General features: G+C 43.1%; 1 protein-coding gene across 5 annotated transcripts in view; it reads right to left on the bottom strand.

Moving 5' to 3' along the window:
* Positions 1-372: 372 nt before the first annotated feature.
* The window catches only part of ALOX5 (arachidonate 5-lipoxygenase), a 32,914-nt gene continuing 11,440 nt past the window's right edge, over positions 373-21,846 (bottom strand). For 3 of the 5 annotated variants that reach the window (XM_086899929.1, XM_086899930.1, XM_023929542.2), the window contains exons 3-14: positions 21,559-21,640; positions 19,865-19,987; positions 16,134-16,240; positions 13,599-13,771; positions 12,691-12,837; positions 12,389-12,592; positions 12,077-12,163; positions 10,192-10,370; positions 7,403-7,524; positions 5,130-5,230; positions 3,109-3,279; positions 373-1,886 (exon numbers count right to left, since the gene is read on the bottom strand). In XM_086899929.1, the coding sequence (XP_086756055.1) occupies positions 1,707-1,886; positions 3,109-3,279; positions 5,130-5,230; positions 7,403-7,524; positions 10,192-10,370; positions 12,077-12,163; positions 12,389-12,592; positions 12,691-12,837; positions 13,599-13,771; positions 16,134-16,240; positions 19,865-19,987; positions 21,559-21,566 (1,602 nt within the window). In that variant the 5' untranslated portion in view covers positions 21,567-21,640 and the 3' untranslated portion in view covers positions 373-1,706. Of the gene's footprint in view, positions 1,887-3,108; positions 3,280-5,129; positions 5,231-5,535; positions 5,751-7,402; positions 7,525-10,191; positions 10,371-12,076; positions 12,164-12,388; positions 12,593-12,690; positions 12,838-13,598; positions 13,772-16,133; positions 16,241-19,864; positions 19,988-21,558; positions 21,641-21,846 lie in introns of all 5 variants that reach the window. The other 2 variants (XR_015289887.1, XM_023929544.2) reach the window with 2 other exon arrangements.

The raw sequence follows: 21,846 nt of genomic DNA, 5'->3' as shown, positions 1-21,846 counted from the left end.
TTTGTTTTCCAAACAGATACTTGACTATGCAAATTATTATCAAATGAAGCAAGAGGACATTCTCTGTACATACTAGAAGGACAAAAGTTAGAGCTGGCATGCTGGATATATTGCATCAGCTCATTGCATTTAAGTTGCACTTTTCTGTTTTCAAGGCAGTGGGCTCTCAAGTCTCTAATTCATTGGTCCTATTCCCTGTTGCTTTACTCCACTTCTACATTCATCATTTCTCATGGGCTGCAGTGAGAAGGCGATGCCAAAATCATAAATAGGAAATGGTTTTACCTTCCATATTTTTCTCAGTCTTTGGTTGGGGGGAAAGAAAAAGGAATGAATCTGCTATGAAGGGTCTAAAATCACTTTTCACACCTGTTTCATATGAAAAGATGTATATTTTAGTAGTACTCTTTTCCAAATCACACATGAATGATACAAATAACTGTATTTGTCAACGATATAAGCTTAATTTCTCTACAAAGCATGTTTTGTTTATTCTTACAAGGTTTTTGAGACATACAGCATTAGATGCTGAATTAGGAAATATAAATTTGATGTTCAGCTTTGTTTTATTAGCACAAGAAACTTCTTAGCTATTGAGAAAATACACTGAATGCTGGCAGATTAAATACAAGGGACAAATTCTCAGAAAAATAAACCCAAAATCTAATCAGCAAAACCACAACTTTTAAATTTCACAAACCACAATTTTGCTTTTCTCAGTGGCTTCCTCAACTTCTACCAGAGCCCAAGTGTTTGAACGTAAACAGCTCTAAACAAAACAGACAAAACTCAGTGGTTTATAACTAAGATGAAATGTGCCAGTTATGCTCAATTGGCCAAATTTAAAGATTCCTCTTAGAAGCTGTCAATCAAGCCTTCTCCACAAATTTTTCCATTATACAAAGTAGCCTCTTCATTCCCCACAAAACAGAAGAAATTGTCCACAAACCCAGCAGCCTCAGCAATGAAACAGAGCATAAGTGCTGCTAGGTCTGTACTTGCTGACACTGCTTTAAGCAGAACATTTCTCTCTACATGTGAATGACACCAAACTCTGCTGGCAGAGGTGAAAACAAACCTTCCTAGTTTTATGTAGAAAATACTTAAGTTTAAGTAGCTACAAAATTTTCATCTCCTGTGAGATGTCATTTCACATGAGCATGGTAAGAAAGTGATAAAACCCCATCAGCTATGTCAAGAAAATTTCCTGCTTCTACCTTCATCTTGATTAGGATATTCGTGATGGTAGCAAAAATACTTGACATTGATCTGATTCAAAACAATGCATAAACTTTAAATGTTCTATTTTTTTACGTCCCCCGTGTCACCTATTAAAAACAGGAAGGATTTTAAAATGTGACTTGCACATTGCTCATGGTACTATTTCCATTAAGTATGTGAATCTGTGATCACATTGTTTTGACAAGGAGAGGGGAAGATAACAGAAACATGTCTATCGATTCTAAGGTTAGTTTGAAAATCCTGGAAAAATAAATTTGTAACAAATTTGACCTAGAGGGTTGTCAGTTAGACTCTGTTTGCAAGATTGGTAGTAACCAAATTTATTTTGAAAGTTCAAATAGACTTAAGCAAGCTCTGACGGAGAGGGTGGATTTCTTATTCATTTCTGAAAAGCTAATTGAAGAAGCCTATAACAGAAAAACATCATTAGCTTTACAGGTCTTCAAACTCTCCTGGCTATGTGCTCAAACAGCAACACTGTTGGGGATACGATCTGGGGAAAGGTAGTAGTAAGGAAGCTTTTTGTTCTTGTTGCGCTCGGTGATGCTGTTGACAATCTCATCCAAATTCTTGCGGAATTTTGCCATGGCCTCTTTCACCGGTTTCTCCACGAAGTGTTCATCTGGGTACATGCCCAGAAACAGCTAATTGAAAAACACCAAGAAATCATGCTTTGAGAAAGAAAAGGCAATTCTGTTTCAACATTATGCCATTTGGCAGAACACCACCCAGAGCCTCACCTCACAAATGCTTCTATTAAAATAGTATTATCAATATTTAAGCTAGCCTACACCTTCCCTTTACTGCTGGCTGCTTCCTTCCATCCCTGCACCTTTCTGTGGTGCTGGTTCAGGTGTCTACATGGCACTCCTTGACCTAAAGAGACCTCATCCACTGAAAACCATGCACTTTTTTTCAGGCCAGTGGTCAGTCAGACCAGCTTCCTATGCCAGATCTCTGTATAGCCACACAAACATTTATGCTGCTAGAAAAAAGGATAGCATGAGAGGGGAATTCACAGCCAGAGATTTAAAAGGAAGATGACTGCTTCATTCAGTGACAATGTAAGATTCTGTTGACCTAAAACTGTCCTCCAGAGTTCAGTACGACAGTTGCTTTAGTCAGCATGGACTCTGAGGGTGCTCTGAAAAGTGCACTGCCAATTATGCACACTGGCACTGCTTTGGGAACTTTGGGAACTATTTCCCCACAGTACAAGCTTCTCTGCTAGTACTGCTGTCTTCTTATAGAGAAACTGAATTTAAAGTACCCTCTGTCCATCATCTTCTATGTAGTGATTTCTAAACATATTTTCCAGAACCCTTGTGTGAAATAACCAAGTAATTACAACCTCATTTTACATGAGGGAAATGACCACAGACCATGCCTGCAAAGCCTTCTGTAGGCTTGTTTTGTTTTCACTCCTCACCCACCAGGCACAAGCCACAGCTGCAGTGCACATGGCACTGGAGCAGATTTTCCAAAGGACCAGGACATGGGGGCACAGTGCTGCTGTATCTTCTTCCCCAGCACTTCCCCAGCAGGGACAAGGAATGGAGAAAACCCTTATGCCTCTGAAGCCCTCTGGCTCCCACACCAGCATCCTTATTCAGCAATGCCATCCTCAAGCTTATAAACTTTGATCATGGCTTAGACAGCCTCAGAGTAAAAACACAACTTCTTGCTCAGGGCTGGTCTGCATCTGGCAGAACAGAGGCAAACCCCAGCAATGACACATCTCCACAGAAAGGTGAAAATGGCCAAGTCAGGCACAGGGAAGGACAACAGTCTCGTGAGTCTGTGCAGTCTTGCCACGGCCCTCATGGTCTCACATCTCTGGCACCTAGAGCAGGGAGCTTGACTTACTTCTTTGTCCTGGAACTGGCTCAAGGCCCAGACAGCCCCAAGATGCCAACAAGAACGTCCTCTGTCTGGCAGGCTCTCCACGATTTGCTCGATGGTGACTGTCCCCTTTTCTGTTGGAGGAGGGCAGCGCATTGTTGGAGGGGCGTTGGGAATCCAGGAACACCAGTCATACTGCACAGAAGAGCGAGACACCACAGTGAAAACCTGCTGTGCTTGGTATTTAGGAACACACCAAAGAAAATCAGGAGTTTGCCAACAGGGAGTTTGCTTCTGTAATATGAGCCACTCAGACAGAGAAGATGTTAAGACAAGGAGATGCTCTAGAGAAGGACTGGAGGTGACAAGGAAGTCCCTACTGTTTTGCTCAGGAACTCACAAGAGAGAGAGCTGAGTAATCTCAGTGGGGGTATTTATTCTGATAACCACAGGCATGTGCCACACAGCCCAAATTCATCAGACTGGCTAAGCCCTTAAATATTTTATTTAAAAAAAGTTCCCTTCTGATTACTTGAGGTGATCACCTTTACTCCAGTTTATTTTTTCTATTTCCTCCAAGAACATGCCCACAGTGAATGCCCATGTGGTCAGATACTAACAGAGATAAAGCATGCTGGTTCATCAAGAAATATGGAATACGACAGACAGCTATGGCCACAGTGAGCAGCAGACTGGGAAACACAGTCACTTCTGGCTTGGTGCAGTGCTCTGAGATGCTGATGTCTCATTTTGTCTCAGATATGACCCTGAGTTTTGCCACCATCTAAGATGCTGCAGTCACCAGAACTCTTTCTTTCCCAATCACTTTCTCATTACCTTCATACATATCCCCTGCTCTGTCTGAGGGGGAGTGCACAGCCACCTCCTCCTCCTCCCCTCAGCCCTCTCTGCCTTTTGGTTCCATGGCTGAAGATCTTTTTACTGATGGGCTGCATATCCTCTGTATGCCAAATTAAGAGATGGCTTCTTGGTGATACTTGAACAGACAGGATATTCTGAGGGGGGCACTGGGAGTTGTTTCAACCAGTTGTAAAGACAAGTTAGAAGGGAATAGCTGCAGAGGTCTCTGGTCATGGACATGTCACAGCAACAGTTTGAGTTCCTTGGACACCAGGTTCCAGACCTTCTCCAGGGCTCCTGAGCTGCAGGGGTGGACAGGAGGGTCAGCATAGAAAGTGACACAGGGTATTTGGGAATAACCACCATAAGAAAGATGGTCTCTCTGCTTATCTCTGAGATCACATCTCAGAGACCACCTATGCCTGAAGCAAGAACATGCCAAAAATAAAAAAAAACCAGCTCATAAAATCATAGAATATCTCAAGTTGGAAGGGACCTATAAGGATCATCTAGTCCATCTCCCTGCAGAACTACCTAAAACTAAACCATCAGACTAAGAGCATGATCTAAATGCTCCTTGAACTTTGACAGGCTTGGAACTGACCTTGGAACTTGACCACTTCCCTGGGGAGCCTGCTCCAGTGGCTGACCACCCACTCAGTGAAAAAGCTCTGTGACTGACAAAGTGGTTTGCTTCTGGCTGTTAAATTTACTTTCCAAAACGCCTTGATGTTGAAAGAAATAGCACTTGAAAGGCAGGTTGTTTCAGGACAGATATATATTAGTCAAGGCAGGCAGGGATAACACAGGTTATGTGACACATTAAACATCACACAGGAAGCTCCAAGTTGCCACTTGGTTTGTAAACTCAAGAAATGAGCAGCAATGCCATTTAAATGCTTAAAAAATTATTCACATAATAAAAACAACAAAACTAAAATATATGAGTATGAACCCCATATCCGATCTTTGGTACATATGTAGGACTTTAAATGTCTTTCTCAGCTTCCAAATTAGTTCAGTTTCCACAGACTACACAGGGATTTGTAGATGGGTTTGTAGTTATTTTGACCCGAAAAAGTAATGTAAATTTGAACATCTACTAGAAAATGCTTCTCAGACCCCTCCCTGGTAGATGTACCTCCCAGCCCAGAAAGAAGAACAGTCTTCCCACAAATTCCTACCTGACCAAAATTCACAGCTGCATGTTGAGCCGATGTAGTGAACATGATCACTGTGAGATATTCTGCTAGTGTCTCTCGTGTCCTGATCATCTTAGGGAACCCTAAATGAGGGAGAAGAAAAGCTTAACCCAGGAATGAAGTAATCCTGCCACCCAGTAGTAATCAGAAATATGGGTTAGAGGGCCATGCAGCCGTCACTGAAGAACAGGACATTCTATGAATCTTGCTGTGTGGGCTAACAGGAGCTCCTCAACCTCTCTGTGCCTTGGCTGTGCAGCTGTAAAAACAGCCTTACTTCTCACAAGCCTGTGAAGCATCACCACTGTCTGCAAAGTGTGTGGTTTTCCATAAGGAAAAGACAAAGTATAATTATGCCTTTAAAAAACACTGTCCCTGTCCTACCTACCCTGCAGCAAGGAACTCCCAGAGTCCCCAGGGCAGGGACCTCAGATGTTCCATTTCTCTTCAGTCTGCAGTGCGAGCAGGGAAGGTTCATGGCAAGGAGGAAGCGACCATGTGCTTGCCTTTATAAAGGTCTGAGGTTCAGCAATCAAACGTATTGCAAGAAAGAGTGCAGGGAGAGTTTATTCGCTGAAACGGGAAGTGAGGAAATGAGAACTTCTGAAAGACAAACAACAGAATGAGGAACAGAAATAGTTGCATTAAGCTGTCTTTGAAGGAGAATGATCAGAGTTATATAAAGAAAAAACAAAATAGTCAGGGACTAGGGAAATATTTTGCAACCAAAGCAACCCCAGGCCTGTATCACTCCTGTCCTCACTAAATCACAGTCCTGCGCTGCACCCTCTGTCTCAGCCCATCATGAGACCTGCCACAGGTCCCACCCTACCTGCAGACAGTGGCAAGCTGCCCCTGCCCAGGCTGCCTCTGCCAGCTGCTTCATCTCTCCCCTGCCAACCTGATGCAGATGTGAACTCACCCTGAGAGAGGGAAGAGGTACCTCTGGCCAGCCACCAAGCCCAAAGAGGGGAGGATGCTCCATCCCCTCCTGTGTCCTGCTATTCTATGTATACTGTGCTTGTCTTTAAAAGAGTTTGGCATTCTCCCAATCACAGCAGCCCTCCCAGGGCAGAAACAGGTGCCACAGCCTCCCTCACTTTTAGCCTCCTCCCATTCTCCACTTACCCCACCAAAGCTCCCTTCTCTGTGATACAACCCTTGGAGCAGCAGCAGTGCAGAAAGAGATGCTGCAAGCCTGGTAGATTTCCCATCTGTAGTGGCAGTCCTCCCACCAGTGGTGCCTATAGCATCCCACCCCAGCTGGAGCCCTGGAAAGGCTCAGTGTTTGTCCCATATCAAGATGTTTAGGTCAAGAATGATATTCTTACCAGGAGGAACATAATTTCTAAACTTTTGCTAAGAGACAACTAGACAAACAAAAATGAACCTTTGCTTGTTCAGGCAGATAGAACCCAGAAGCCTTTTATCCACCAGAACATAATGATTGGAAACATCACAGTTTTGCCTGGACATCTGGCACCCCAGAGTGTGCTTCTGCAACACCAGAGCCATCTGCCCATGGTCACTGGCCAACAGGTGTTGACAGATGTAAATCAGACAGGACAATAGGAAGAATCCCCAGCCACATATATAAATTCCTGAAAATCTGCTTGGAAAAAATGTGTGTGGAAGAGAAAAGCAACAAGTTTAGGGAACAACAGGAGTATTTACTCAGGTGGGCAAATTGAGCCATGTTATGGATGAGAGCTCTCATGGCCAAGTAATGGTTTGCAAGAAAAGAGAGGCAGTGAGAAGAGACAGAACAAAGGAGAATATTTTTTGGAAATAATTATTTTTTCTTGAAGAGTGCAGGATAGTTCAGTGATGGCACAAATGCTGAACAAATGTAAAATGCAGCAATATACTCCTGGGGAGGTTCTTACATGTTCTTATTTGGTGTGAGGTTTGGAGGAGAGGATTAAAGGGACCTCGCTGCTCCTTCATTTTTATCAGTCTGCCTGGTGGTTCCAACACACACAGACACACCTCCTAATGCTTAAAGCATGAGCAGACAAAAGCAAAGGACCTGTCCCCAGTGTAGAGAGATTACACAAGTTTTCCCAAGATGATCATGGGAATCTGTGTCAAAGGAATGAGCTGTCTCCTGAGAGATGGCCTGAGCCAGGGTCTCACAGTAAAACCAAGCATCTTCAGGCCAAGAAGAGAAAGGGTCTCTAACTTGTGCTGTGCACTCAGCACTGCTGTCAGCAGGGACTGGACAAGCTGCAGACCTGGCTGGGCTCACACCTTACCTGAGGCTTTGACACCCCTCATTCCATAGACATAAATGTCTTTGACAAAGGCCTGCAGCTCCACATCCTCACACACCACCTCGTCGCTCTCATAGTAGATGTGAATTACATCCTCTGCAAAACTGCAGACAGGAACAAATGAACAAAACAAAATGAAAAGGAGAATGCAATCTGCCATTCCAGAAGATGATCTTCTGACCTTGCAGGTGCTACATGGAGAAAGAGAGAAGGGCAAGAGAAGGTCTCAAAACTCTCATATCTCCTTCCTGTAAGTGGTGGGAATGAACAGAAGCAACTTTGATTCATTCTGGACTGCAGTATCACTTCTTCCCCCAACAAAAAGTTCCTGGACCACACTGAAAAATCCTGTGTGCTTTATTCTCTTATTTGAGGCTTTGCTCCTGCACAGACCTCTGCCTTCGCATCTACATCATGTCCTCACTCCACACAGCCTCCCTCTTCCATATCCATATGGCTCCTACACTGGGCAGTGGGGTCCCAAACTCTGATACCAGTACCATTCCCTGTGTGTGGGACACTCCAAAGCTGCTCCTGAATGCCAGTAGTTGACCTCTCCTATTTGACATCCTTTTTGTGAAATACTTTAGTGGCACAGGAAACTTCTCCTGGGAAGAAGAGGTCTAGAGCTATTTCCTATACCCACTGTTTACAGCAGATGTCTGCCTCCTGTTCAGTTCCTCTTCACAAGATGCCTCTTCCTGTAAATGCTTCCCAGGCTAGCTCACTCTGAAAGAAAGGCTCTTACAACATTTTAAAATCTGTTATCTTAAAACATAAGATAACAGAAGTAGTTTTGAAAGCAGTGAAAAGAAGTAATCCTGATTTCCTTAAAGAGCTGCAGTTGATGACCAAAGGACTGGTTAATGGAGTTGTGCTGAGATACTCCATTAGCTCTGCAGTTACCTTGCTAAATCTCTTACCAAATATTTTGACAGCCCATAGAGTGAAACACTTGACTGTAAAAGCTGACTGATGTGATTAAGAATTGTTATCCAACAAAGATTTATCCCTTAATAAAATATAAATTTATACATTTTATAAATTTATTGCTATTTGGAGACTTTTACAAATCTATCATTGTGGTTCCTATTAGCCAATCAAGAGTTGTCACTGAGGCAGAGAAATAACTGCATAAACACCAAAAGTTTAAGCAATTTTAGCTTCCAGAGGAAGTTTAAGGAAAACAAAAACTCTGCAACATGCAGAGAGAAAGCTGCTCTCCATAAGCTCTGTCTCCATGCACTTGGCACTGGTGCCAGGTGATACAGGAAGGGGATCCTCCTCTCAGAAAATGACAGCATTTCAGACCCCCTTCCACACAAACAGAAATTAGTGTATCAAGTGTGGGTGAGACCTTCTGGGCTGAAGTATCTTTGGGCTGGTGTATCTATCTGCAGTTAGATCAGAAATAGGAAGAGGACTAGAGCACTTGACAAATTTGCTGTGTGAGACTCATTGTTTCTGTGGGAACAACCTTATCAGGTTCCTTGGGTCTAGGCCATCTACAACATGTGAAGTAATGCTGAGATATAAATTATTTCATCAAAAAGTGGAGACTGATATCCCTGCAGAGTGTAGGAGATTCCTGGTGAGCAGACACATGCATGACCATGGGTTCATGGGTCATCATCTCACACACTCAGTATGCCCACACCATTTATAAACCAAATGATTCACAACTCTCAGCCAAGACTGGGGCAGTGTAACATCATCCTCTAGCAAGGTTAACACCCACAAACAGTCAAACTGAGTAAGTACTACCTGGTACTTGAAAGGCATATCTCAATCTGCAAAGAAAACACAGGAAAGAGAAGAAGGACAAAAAGAAATTGAATACATGAAGAAAACAACCACAGCAAAGTTACAACTCCCTTTTCTCTCAAATTGGCACTCACAATTGCAGGAAATATTGAAAGATAAGCCCTTGTCAAAAACCAGAGAAAACACAGGAGACAAAGATGTCCCCAGAACTTCCAACATTATGCTTGCATCATTAAAGTCCTACTTTGTGTACACAAAAGATTTGATTTTTAATGAACATGCTTTTCAAAAGTCATGTGATCAGAAACAGCTGCATATTTGGTAAGCAACTTATGCCAGGCAAAAACATGCTGGTTGTTAAATTAAATGCCATTGCAAAATAAAAACCATATAAATCATCCAAGGCAGTGTTTCAGATGTGAAAAGGAGCCGTGTTTGTGTGGTCAAGCAGCCTTGCAGTACCTCTCCTTACTCAGAGCTGCTGCCCTTCCTGATTAAACTGACTTTGCAATTTTAAGGCATTTTAAGAAAGGTTTTGTTCCAGTCATATTATACCTAATTTACTGAGTTTCAAAAGAGAACCATCATGGAAGCCAAGCTTATATTTTCAGTCCACAGGAACCTTGATGAGCTCACATGGCTGGCTTAGAGAACTGAGTCCTCTTTCGGCTTGCACACAGCTGAAAAAAATGATAAGTAAACTTCTGCAGGCTGAATTCCAACTCACTAAATTTGTGTGAAACTCTATAGAAGAGTACATACTTGTAAATTCTGAAATACAGAATGCAAGGAAACAGCACTGAAAAATGCAGGAATTAGCACTCTTTCAAGAGTGTGTGCTTGACTAAATAATTTTCCTCAGATGAGATATACTGGATGAAAAAGGCATTACATGACTAACCAGCCCAGATATTATTTATGTGATGAAGATCAAAGTGAGCAGGAAAAAAATGAGGTCTGTGTCTCGGCGACTTTATTAGCCAATATCTAGAACTATGGTCTTTTACCTCTTTATAGCCTCCCAGACCTTAATGCCATCATCCCGGTAATAGTAGTAGGGGATGTCTTCCTTGCTGTCCATTCCTTTAGCTTTGATCTCCTCAGGGAAGCAGAGGGACCTGTAAGTCAGATCCTTCATTGCTTTCTGCACCATTTGTACATGTCCTCCTCCACCCGTCGCATTTGCCTGCAGGAAGAACAGCAAGATGGGAACAGTAGGAGATTATGTTCCCTTTGTGCCAAGACTGGCTTTACAAATTTGCAGGAGATGGGAAACAGAATGCTGGTGAATCTGTTTTTCAAGGAGAAAACCGTATCTCTACACAAAGTACCAAAGCACAGAGGTCTACTGGAACTGTACATTTTGACTTCAGGGATTTCACACCTCTCCCATGAGTCACTGTTAATATCCACATTTGCAGCCCAGGTACTGCTTATACTGGAGTACACTAATATACTACAGCAACATCAAAGCATGGCACTCCCTGCAGTCCTGGGCTCCAGAAACAGTGCACGTGTGAAAGAAGGCAGCCCTGAGAGTGTCAGAAGAGGGCTTAAATTAAGCTGCCAGTGCTGTTACAGAGTAGTTTAGGAGCAAGCTTTTAGGGATGCAGGCTACCCATAGTCACCCTGGAAATAATGCCAGGAGATCAATCCTGCTGGGTTGCTACTAATGAGGAGTGGCCAGGGTTTCAGTGTATGTTCAATTTGAAAAACACAGCATGTCCACAACAGACAGCACAGCAAAACTCTTCAGATAATCACTGCACAAGAGTTCCCAAAAGTTGCTTTTGATATGATACATATGATGTATGTACATGATACAGTGTAGTAGCAGTTGTGACCTTACATTTACTGTCCTCTGGCTGGCTCTTTGTCTGCATTGGAACCAACAAATTCTGGAGCTCCAGATCCTTGCTGGCAGGTCTTACCCACACAGTCATCCCACATGCATGGGGTATGGACATGACATTTCTGTTTAAAGGGATGCAAAGCCTCCACAGTCAGCAGTGGAGTACAGACAACAAGGAAAGGAGTCTGGATTGAACCCTTCTATTCTGCTTGGGTGAAAAACTTGGAAGCAAGGAAGATATTTTTGGCCTGGTGCCTGACACCTGACAGAGGTGTCCTGAAACCCAGGCTCTCTCTTTGAAAGGGCTTCTGAAGCCACCCCAAACTTCCACAGCATGCACCTAGCATGTTGTCACAGAGACTGCTGTGTGCCAAGCTGTTGCAGCTCCTAGATGCAGCATTCCATTTCTCTCCCCTTGGTGTCATCTGTGAACTTACTGAGGATGCATGCCAGCCCTCACCCAAATCACTGATAAAGGTGTGACATACAGCTGTGTTTCACTGACTCAGATGAAGCTGAGACTCATTCCTGGCAGGTCTGCTGCTTAGGGCAACTCAAGAAGACAGTCTGGAATCCAAACACACTCTTTGTGATCTTAGAAATCTGTCTTACCTACATGTCTTTCTGTGATGAAAATGGCCATCTGAAATCACAAATATCTTTGCTCACAGATGAATAACAGAATTTAATTAAAAATAAGTTGTGGGTTTAACTATGTGGATACATATGCAGGAATTTATGTGCACTCTTGTATTATAACCCAGAGGCACATCAGCAATGAGCGAGATACTGACTGACATTGGCCAGTTCTGATTTGGCTACTCAGAGGTAAAAGAACATCTTTAGCACAACAAGACATCAGTTCTGTGTGCCTGTTTCTAGGGTGGCATTACTTATGTTTTCCCTTTAATAGAAAGGTCAGGGAACAAGGCAATACGTGACAATTAAAGGATATGTCCATATGGAACCACGAAGGACAAAGAACCATGAATAACGATGAACTGACATGAACAATGAAGATCCACAAAGAGTTTACCTACCTTGTCAAAAAGGCCACATTCACAGATAAGCTGCTCTCGAGCTTTGGTGTTGATGGCTATTGTGAACCGCATATGTGGAACCAAGAGCTGTGAAATGAAACAAGCAATGGAAGAAGGAAAATTCTCAGACTGAATTCAACAGCAAGCCAGATGTAAAGTTGGAAGTCCTGGTGGTTCAGCTGTATGCTATCTTGCAGGGCAGCCAGTTAAACTATTTCAGCTGAACGATGGCCAGAACTTCCTTTTGGTTTGTCCAGCTGATGTGATAACCACCCCAGCCCACACACACCCTCCCTTCATGCAAGGGCTAACCTTGAAGAGGGGATGTACAGCAGGCAGCTGCCGGAACATAGCTATGCTGAACACCTCTGAGACTAAGTGTGTCCGTAAGAGGTGGGTCACTGTCTGGTGGACGTGGAAATCAGCGGAGCGGACCCAAATTTTAGCCAGCAGCCAGTCGTATGTGGCATCCGAAGGAAGGAAGATGGGATTGTCTGGTCCAGGCTTTTGACCAAGCTGAAAGATATAAAAAGAATATGAAGCCCCAAGTCCTTCCTGTTTAAAATGAGACAGCAGACCTTGTGACCCTCTAAAGACCCTGACAGCAAGCCCACCTGGATCGCAATGGGCACAACCTTTTTCTCCAGATTCTTATACAGCAGACAGATGGGTGCAGCCAAGTACTGTATCGTGCATGGGTCTGTTTTATTGGCATCCACACCATCAAGCAGCTCATAGTCCACTATGAAAATGTTTCCTTGCTGTGGGAAAAGATGAAAAAAACCCCAACCAAAGTAAAAAAAAAACAAACCAAAACAAAAAGCATGATGTGTTTTAACGATATGCAAGCAGCAAGCAGCTTGGAACAAAGGAATGGAAAAGAATGGGAAGTTTTGGTCAGCGACTGACTTGAGCTTGGTGGTTACAAGCAACCTTTGGCCCACCCTTGCTCATGGCAGCTCAGGAATGATGACATTGAGACAGCAAGTACCCCTGCAGGAACTACCTGACTTGTGTCTGCAGAGTCTGGCAGTGAGCCTTTCAGCAAAGAGCATCTATGTATTTGGTACTCATGCAGTGACACCCGGATGCAAGCAAGTTTCACACTGCCAGCTGAAGAGAACCCTGTGTTAATTGCACAAACAAAAGCAAGGCACCACCCCTGTCAAAGCTTCTTCAGCATGTTAGCAGGTAAGATGATACCAGGAAAGGAAGAGGCACTTTTCCCCTCTGAGACATCCAGTCAATCTCTAACCTTTCAAAGAAAACCAGTGAAAAAGGACTGGTCATCTCCTGGTTATAGCTCTTCCACTGGACCTGGAGACAGGCATTGCCTGCAGCTCCAGAACAGTAGGAGAAGAGCCAACAGGAGCGTTGCCAGACTGCAGAGATAAACAGCTTTGCCATGAACTATCACACATCCTGAAGAACAGAAATGTGGCTGAAGGCAGTAAGAACAGATTGTGGAGATTAGAGGATGTGAGAAGGAACAGGTGGAGCCCAGCCTAACCCAGAGCTGTACCTTCACTTCCTCCTCCAGTGTCAGGTTCCTCTCCAGACTGCATTCTACCATATCCATGGTCACAGGCAGCTTCTTGGGTATCTCTGTGCATCTCCGGATCAGCACAGGATTACATCCATTCAGGAACTGGTAGCCAAACATAAAATCTTCCCTCCAGTGTTGCATCACATATTCTAAAGGGAAAAGAAGCCTACAGCATCAACATCTGTGGAGCATCAATATCTACTGCATTGTAGGATTCCTCCCTTCCCCCTCACCTTCCCATTATACAGTACTGCAACTTTGAATACAGAAAGCAGCAAGAAAAGGACTCAAAAGGTGACAGGTTCTCAAGAAAAATCACTGAAGTTAAATGGAAAATTTAATCCTTACTTCTCACACTGAGAATAATTAAATTGATGATAATTTGTTTCTCCATGTACAGAAGTAATGAGGAATAAAATATTCCACTGTCATGAAGAATACTCTCTTCATCTATAAAACACCTTCCCAGGTCTTCCATGAAATTTTTAAATTGCCCTCTTCAAATTCACAGAGCATGCAGTAGAGAGGGGCAAGTTTAAAAATGGGTGGCACAAGCAGGAGAAGGGAAATACACATCAATTTGTGTAGGGAAAGAACAGCAGTGTCTGGAGCAATTCTTTTAGCCAGAGCTGGGTGGAGGAAATCTGGGGAAGGGCTTGGACTCTATCTCAGTAAAACTCCTCATTTGTTGTTTTGCTTGTTTGACTTGTTTTCCCTCTATTTATTTTGCAATTGCTGATATAAGCCCAGATTAACATCTCAATAAAACTCTAGTTTTGGATACTCCATCTCTTTATTATTACATATGTAGTACTAATGGATGTTTTCTATAGTTGCAGTGTTCTGTTTTGTAATGTCATGTTGTCACTTCAGTTAATATCAAAAATCCCATTGGTGTCTTCAGGGGAAAAATGAAGGTAGTGAAGTTTTCCACTGCTGGCTAGTTTTAAACAAGGCAGGACTTTTTCTGAAAGCAATTAATTTTTCTAAAAAGGGTAAAAGGATTAAAAATATAGGCCCCAAGGGAATGCAATGATAATTAAAAAAAAAGTCTCAAAACCCACAGTGCTTTTTCATAAAGCAGAAAAAACTTAAGTTTATATAAAATGACATTTACAGTATCTCCATCAACTGCCTTATGAGTCTGGAACTGTATCTGAAGTCTACATCACGAAAAAAATTACTCAGGACCTTGGACAGAAACTGCATGACTGAAAAATGCCTTGAACCACCTTCTCCACTATCCCTGTTTCTGCCAAGGCTTGTAAAAAAGCAAACTGAGATTTGTATTAATATAACTGAGAATGAAGCTTAATGTTTAAATGTCACAGAATTGGAGCTTTCCATGAGTATGGAAATGTTATCAATGAAATTAATTGTAGATCACATCTAATTCTTCTGTTAAAAGAGCTTTAGGATGCAATCTTACTAAATGTAAATTGCTGTAATTAGTTTTTAACAATTCTGCCATCTTATGTGGTTTATACCCAAGAATGCAATATGAATGAATAATACTGACACATTTTTGACAAGTGACATTTTGTACAATGCCACAAGCTTTTTCAGATCTAGCTCTCACTAGTTTCCAGTAAGAAGCACGGTTCCTTGGACTGTGGTCTGATGACTTATCCTGGCCTGCACTGGGACCAGGTGAAGAAGTTACAGTTTCCAGGACATTCCCAGCTCTTTGTAACCCACCCCCAGATCTGCTGGCCTAACAGCAGAGGCTTTCCTGTCTGGAATGACTTCTGTCAAAATAACCCCTGTGGGGAAAAATTTACCCCTGAAAAACTTTTGAGGTGCCCCAAGGCACTGGCACAAATGGCCCAAGGGAACCAGCTGAGAAGAGCTACAGGTGTGTGACAGGTACAGGTCTTAGGACAGCAGAACCAGGGCACTGGTACCCCCCTCCCACCCCAATATTGCAACAGGGGTGAGAAGCCAGGACTTTCAGCAGCCAGGGAACTGAGCACATGGCTGGGATATCAGACAACAGCCTTTGATCAGGACTGTGTCAGAGGCAAGAGGGGTCACCCCTTGACAGAGAACATTACCAGACTTCCCTTTCTGGAGATTTTCTGTGTGTTCAGATGAAGTGGGGCATGGACAATCAAACTTTCAAAAATGCCTTAACAGCTACTATGATCACTCCCACTAAGTTATCTCTAGGTTTAGATGCAAAATACTTACAAAAGTCTGTCCTATGGGACTTGAACATACTTGAAAATACATTTCTAAAAGCCAGAAGGGACCATGATGCCCAGCTGCCCTGACCTCCAATATAGCTTAGGGCAGAGAATGTCACCGAGCAATTCCCAGTAATTCTAGTTCCTTGTGAGATCATAAGTTTGTTTTTAAGCCTTGTGGGTGTGATCAGCAGTCTGAGATTACAGTTTATTTATCAGAGAGCAGAAGAGGAGGTCAGCCACATCCATCCTAATCAGATGATCAAACAAGACAACTAATTAGTCACTCCATGACACAAACACAGGCAAATGCTGATAAACTCACCAGAGATTGTGTTGCTGATTCTGACAAAGATCCTCTCAAAATCTGCAAAATCACTCCAGGAGGACTGGAACATGTGCATGAAACGGTTGACATAAAGATTCTCCATCCTAAAAAATAAACCAAAACAAAACATATCTGAAAAAATAATGTCCAGCTTTCTCAATACCCATTCCTATTATTTTACATGATTTTATATATCAAAACACAATGAACTTTTAGTACTGGAATGTGGGATTAGTCACCCTACCAAATTAATATTGCAGGCTGTGCCTTTACACAGAAGGCTGAAAGGCACATCAAGGGCCCAACTTCTGCTATTGCCTTTACAGAACTCCATTCCAGAGTTGTCCTCAGCAACCTACAGTGGCAGTGCTTTAGGACCTATAAAAACTGTAATTAAAGAAGCTAGTGCTTCACACACTGCCAGTGGTGAGCATCAGCTGAGAGTGCTGAGGGCACTACTAACACCAGTTCAGAAAGTGGTGACACAAAGAGACTGAGAGAGGTGCACAGATCCATAAGATAACCCAGGATAAATCAGCCACTATTCCTTAAAAAAACAGGTACTGTATCTGCATGACCAAGGCCAGACTGGATCCCAAAAGCGTGAGGCCTGACTTGGAGAGCTTTCTATTTACTTGAGCTGCTGAATAAACTTGATGTTCCCATCTAGCCTCAGAAACCAAGGCTCTTGATTGCAGACATCACATGAACACAGTGGGCTGGGAGCCAGAAATGTCTGACTTCATCTGCTAATTCAGCAAAAACAGCACAGCCAAGCAAGTTCCCTTTATATGAAATGATGAATCCTAAATTATTGCATAAATGCTAAACTGCTTTTATTAGATGGAAATAATTTACTTTGACTAGAAAGTAAATAATGGATTTGAAAAGGAAAGCTGGCTTCCCACTAACACCCCAAATGCACAAATAAAAGCACATACAGCACATGAAGATACGCAGTGCAGGTAACAAAGTAAAGGAAAGCCACAGTGTTGCATGGAACATTGTGAAAAAATAATTTGAGAAGAATCCCAGGAGGCTGGATTTGTAATCAGAAAATGTATAGAAAAGACTGGATCAGACCTGGCTGGAGAGGACCAAAAGCCTGGAGAAACAGCCAGTGGTTATCTGGAAGGAGGGCTCTGGACCAACATGACCCCAACACAGACAAAGGAGCTGCTCCTGCACTAAGCCCAGATGGGGTGCACATAGAATGGGCTGCTTCTGCTGCTGCAGATGGCAGTCAAGGCTAAGAGGTGCCTGGAGGCGTGTCTGGAAGTAAAAGTCACACAGCTGTCTAGGCTAGAACAGGTGATGGCCTCTCCAGAGGCCTTTTCACCCCTGACAGGGACACAGAATCACTGTACAAGGATCAAAGCAAGGGGAACTGCTGGGCAGGACTTTCTGGATAGGGACCAGGTATCTGAATCACAGGTGAACTTCAGGAGGCAGCATGACCATCACCAGAAGGTTAAATTGTTTAAAAAAACATAACTCAATAGCTTGACTCATTTGAGAGTTTTCACTAAAGGTCCTGCAGGGCCTCTGCCCTCCTTCAAAACTGCTCTAAGATTAGAAAACATTTGATATATAAGCAGATATGTACTGCTCCTCTCCTGCCCAAGAAGCTCCTCCTACCTGGGATTACTGATCAAACCAAGCAGTAGGCACAACACCTGGGATCTAGTCACAAACCTGCTGTGGCTGGACCTGCTGAATGCCAGCCACACATCCATTCTCAGATGTTTTGAAGATTACTTCCAAAAGGAGGAAGTTCTTCACATTTCCTAGCTTGGAAAAAACTTCCAAAGGACTTAGGAAACAAAAATCTGTTTTTCTCAAGAAATCAAGTACTTTGAAATCTCTGGCACACAACAGAAACCAGAGTAAGGAAAAAACCAGTCAGGGTTGCTTGCAGAACTTAATCTGCCCAAATGCAGCACTGGTCCAAAATAGCTACACAAGCCTGCATTTCTGGCACAGAATCCAGGCTGTGAGTTTCCATTTACTGGATAGTGTAGGTCACATCAGCACCAGACACCTTCAGGATTATCTCCACCTACGCACAATTAATCCTTTAAACTTACAGAGTTATCCACTGCCAACAACATCTAAAGATCCAACCGTGCAACAGCAAAAAGAGTATCTGAGACATATCTCCCTCAAAGTTCATTTTTGCATGTCCCAAGAAAAGGGGATTTCCCCTCCCCTCTTCTACTACTTCCTATGTCTCATGTAACTCTCCCAGCTCTCATATATTCCCTTGAAAGTGCTCCTTGCCCACTGCTACATTTTGCAGCTCCACACCTGCCTCTGGATTTCCAGGCACACTTCCCTGTCTTCCCTCCTACTGCCCTCAAACTGAAATCAGGCCCCATGCCTTCCCCCATGTTTCTCCACTCCATTCCTGCAAAAAGTTGTTCCAAGCTCCCAGAGCACATCTGGGTAGTAAGATAAGGGCTATCAAACTCTTCTCCAAAGATTTTCACAGGTCACTTGACCAGAAACATAGGTCTAGATTTTTCAGCCCAAAGTGCCAGAGAAGAAGCATTGCCATTGCTTGGACAAATCTGTTTTGCGTCACACCAGTTATCCAGAATGGCTGGCTGGCTGCAGTACAGTTTCAGGTTCCTATTTCTTGGAGAGGGCCCCTTACAGCCAATGACAAAGATAGATGTCCCTGCACTCTGTTGAGTTGGTTCCAAGTTTCACTTGGCAGCGGCTCAGGACCTCTGACAACATGCCACAGCCTGGCAGGATGGGATGGCTGGATGGGGAATGCAGCCTCCAAACTGCTTATATCTCCTAATGGCAAGCCTCTCAACTCCAGTATTCAGGTGCTGATGCTCCTGCATCACTCAGAGCTTCTATATGAGCTGGGACCAGCTGTTTTGCACTGGCTAACACCATGCTGATTTGACCCTGCCCTGGTAGTGGAATTCAGCTGCATAAATGAATAAAAAATATACCCAGAATGCTCTGACATGTAAGGACCAGTCTCGTCCCATGTCAGACTATTCCACCGCCTGATAGTGTGATGGGATATCTGAGACAGTGTGATATGGCCTGGGCATATCACAGACAGCACAGAAGGAGACTCACAGGTCAGACAGGTCCCATCTGCCTCACTGACACCATAGTGCTCCAGAGCTCTGCAGGATTGATTATTCAGGCTCATCCACTGGCCATCCAATGCCTTCCTCAATGACAAGTGCAAGGTGGATGGTAACCCAGCCACCCCAAGCAGATTACACGCAGGTGTGGATAACTGATGAGCTGCTTGGAAGAGATTTTCTCCAGCAGGATGTCAAGGGTGCATTGACAACAACCTCCTTTGTGTATGTGACCAAAAGATGTAATTATTGTCAACAGTCAGAGGAGAAAGGTATCTCCCAGGGCAATGCTGAGAACTGAATGAAAAGCTCAAGGTCTCAGGTGCCTGTAGTCCTGCTGATGCTTTTCACCAGTGTCTCCTCCATCTGCCTACAACCAAAACCATGAATGTAGAGGCTCAGTCAGTTCCCAGTGTGAATAACTTAAATATTGATAACTAAAAACTAAAATAACAAATCCATTAAAATCCTAGTTTCCTACTTTGATTGGCTGCTGATCCAGTGCTTGGGAAAAACAGTCCAATTCTGAGATTCAATGAACCCTAAAAGGTTATCAGATCCTTACCCTACCCCAAAAGAGATTCTGCAAACTCCTGAATTTCCACAAACACTTACGCTTTTGTGTAGTTCAGAATGAAGTCAATTCCCTTCTCATTGTCAAACTGGATGTCACGAGGCAGTTCACTGTGAGAATGGGCATCGATGCTCAGGGGAAAGCCTGGATGCCACTCCTTCCAGCTGAGAAAATAAGAGTGGTTTGATTATCCATATAACCTTACCAGCATGGGAGCTGTGTCCTTAACTCCACTGTTTGGTGACTCACTGCTGTAAAGGAATTTGGTGTCAGACTCACTCAGGCCAAAACAAGTGATTTACACCATATCAATACCTACCAGTATCCTGAAGAGTCCTGAAGCAGACTGGAAGGCATCTACTTGGCCACCTACCTCACAAAGCTTGAAGTAACTTAATAGCTCTGATACTTCTACACACTTGAACATTTGGTTGAAATGTATTATGAGGGGAGGGACAGAGAGACAGCAGCCCAATGCATGCTCATTCTTGAGTCTACAGTTCTGCACAACTGAGATACAGCACCTAAAACTACCCAGGCATGCATTCCTTCAAAAGGCACTCTCCAGGAGTCTTGATTCAACTGTTCTACCTCCTAATGGTCATGGCACACATTTTTTTGTCCCATTTTATTTCAAAACAAAAGAAAGTGTATCATAAAGAATACTGTTTCAATGGTATTGCCAAACTGCCTGCTACACACAGAGTGTATTGTGCATTATCAGTTATGCATCAGAATTTTAAGTAGCTATTTCCCTGAAATTACAAATGGTTTTCCCTTCCTTACTGCATATGTAAATCATATTTTGTGGCACACCTCTTTTTGAACCGTATTTTCCTCTGGTCTATTTTCCATAATTTGTAGGGAACAGCCTTTCTTGTTTAAATGAAATAAACAACACACACACCAAGCCTCAATCCATCAGTTATGAATTGACCCTTTGCCCTGACCCTTACTCTCCCAATAAGGAGATACAAGTGCATGAAACTTTTGTTATTTCAACAGAGCACACCTCTAGCAAAAGGCTTTTTTTAAAAAAAAAGAAAAAGGCTTTCTGGAGTTACCCTCTGAGAAAAGACAGAATTTTTTCATCATGACACCAACAAGGAAAAAATGTCTACGGTAGTATAATATATATGTGATATATATAAATTGAATATGTATATGTGTGTGTATATATATATGTGAAATATATATGTATAATATATATATATGTGAGATTTTTATCTATCACAACTGCGCTCTGTTAGCACATTCCAGTTCACTCAAACAGGGCCAGGTGCTCACTGCACCCTGGTGCAGGAAACAACTCAAGCTAGCTTGGTGCAGCAGCCAAAAAGCTCCAGGAAAAGCTGAAATGTTCAGATCATGTTCTAAAACTGTAGTACTGCTTGTAATAGGCAAATGAAATATGTCTTCAAATATTCCTTGAAGATTTTCCTTGAAAGCACAAGGGTGTGCCAGAGGGCCTGCAGAGAGGCTGCATCACTGAATTCCCAGTGAAGTCTTGCAGACAGGCTTATCTGAGGCACAAGTACCTCGTACAGCCACCTGCACCAGGATGCACTTTACAATTAACTCCATCTAAGTCAAAACCAGATATGGCCAACACGGTAACTTAGGCTTTCTCTTATCCAGCAAGCAGCTGAGTAGTTAAGAGGCATGTGATGATGTGAATATACTCTGCCAAAACTCTGACCTGATGAGGACAGAGCCTGGAGCAGTGGAAACTCACCGGTACATTTTCTGACGGGATTCGAGCTCCTTGCGTCTGTGCTGCTTGAGAATCTGAGTCTTGTCATCTCGAGGGAGCTTTGCTGTTAACAGGGAAAAGAGACAGGGTTATGAGGTTCCTCCACCTATCACAGCCCAGGTGTTGAGAAGGACAGCAAAGTTTTCAAACCTTCAAACTTCTGATTGATACCTTTACAAAATTTCTGTGGGAAATGCCTACATGATTCAATTTAGTACTTTTGAGTAGACACACAGGTCCTTAGAGAATCTGTGGAAGAAGATGAGCTCC

The sequence above is a fragment of the Cyanistes caeruleus genome, chromosome 8 (genome assembly GCF_971803275.1).
Source record: "Cyanistes caeruleus chromosome 8, bCyaCae1.hap1.1, whole genome shotgun sequence".
In the NCBI taxonomy this organism is placed as follows: domain Eukaryota; kingdom Metazoa; phylum Chordata; class Aves; order Passeriformes; family Paridae; genus Cyanistes; species Cyanistes caeruleus.
This window is presented reverse-complemented; position numbering and strand designations above follow the sequence as displayed.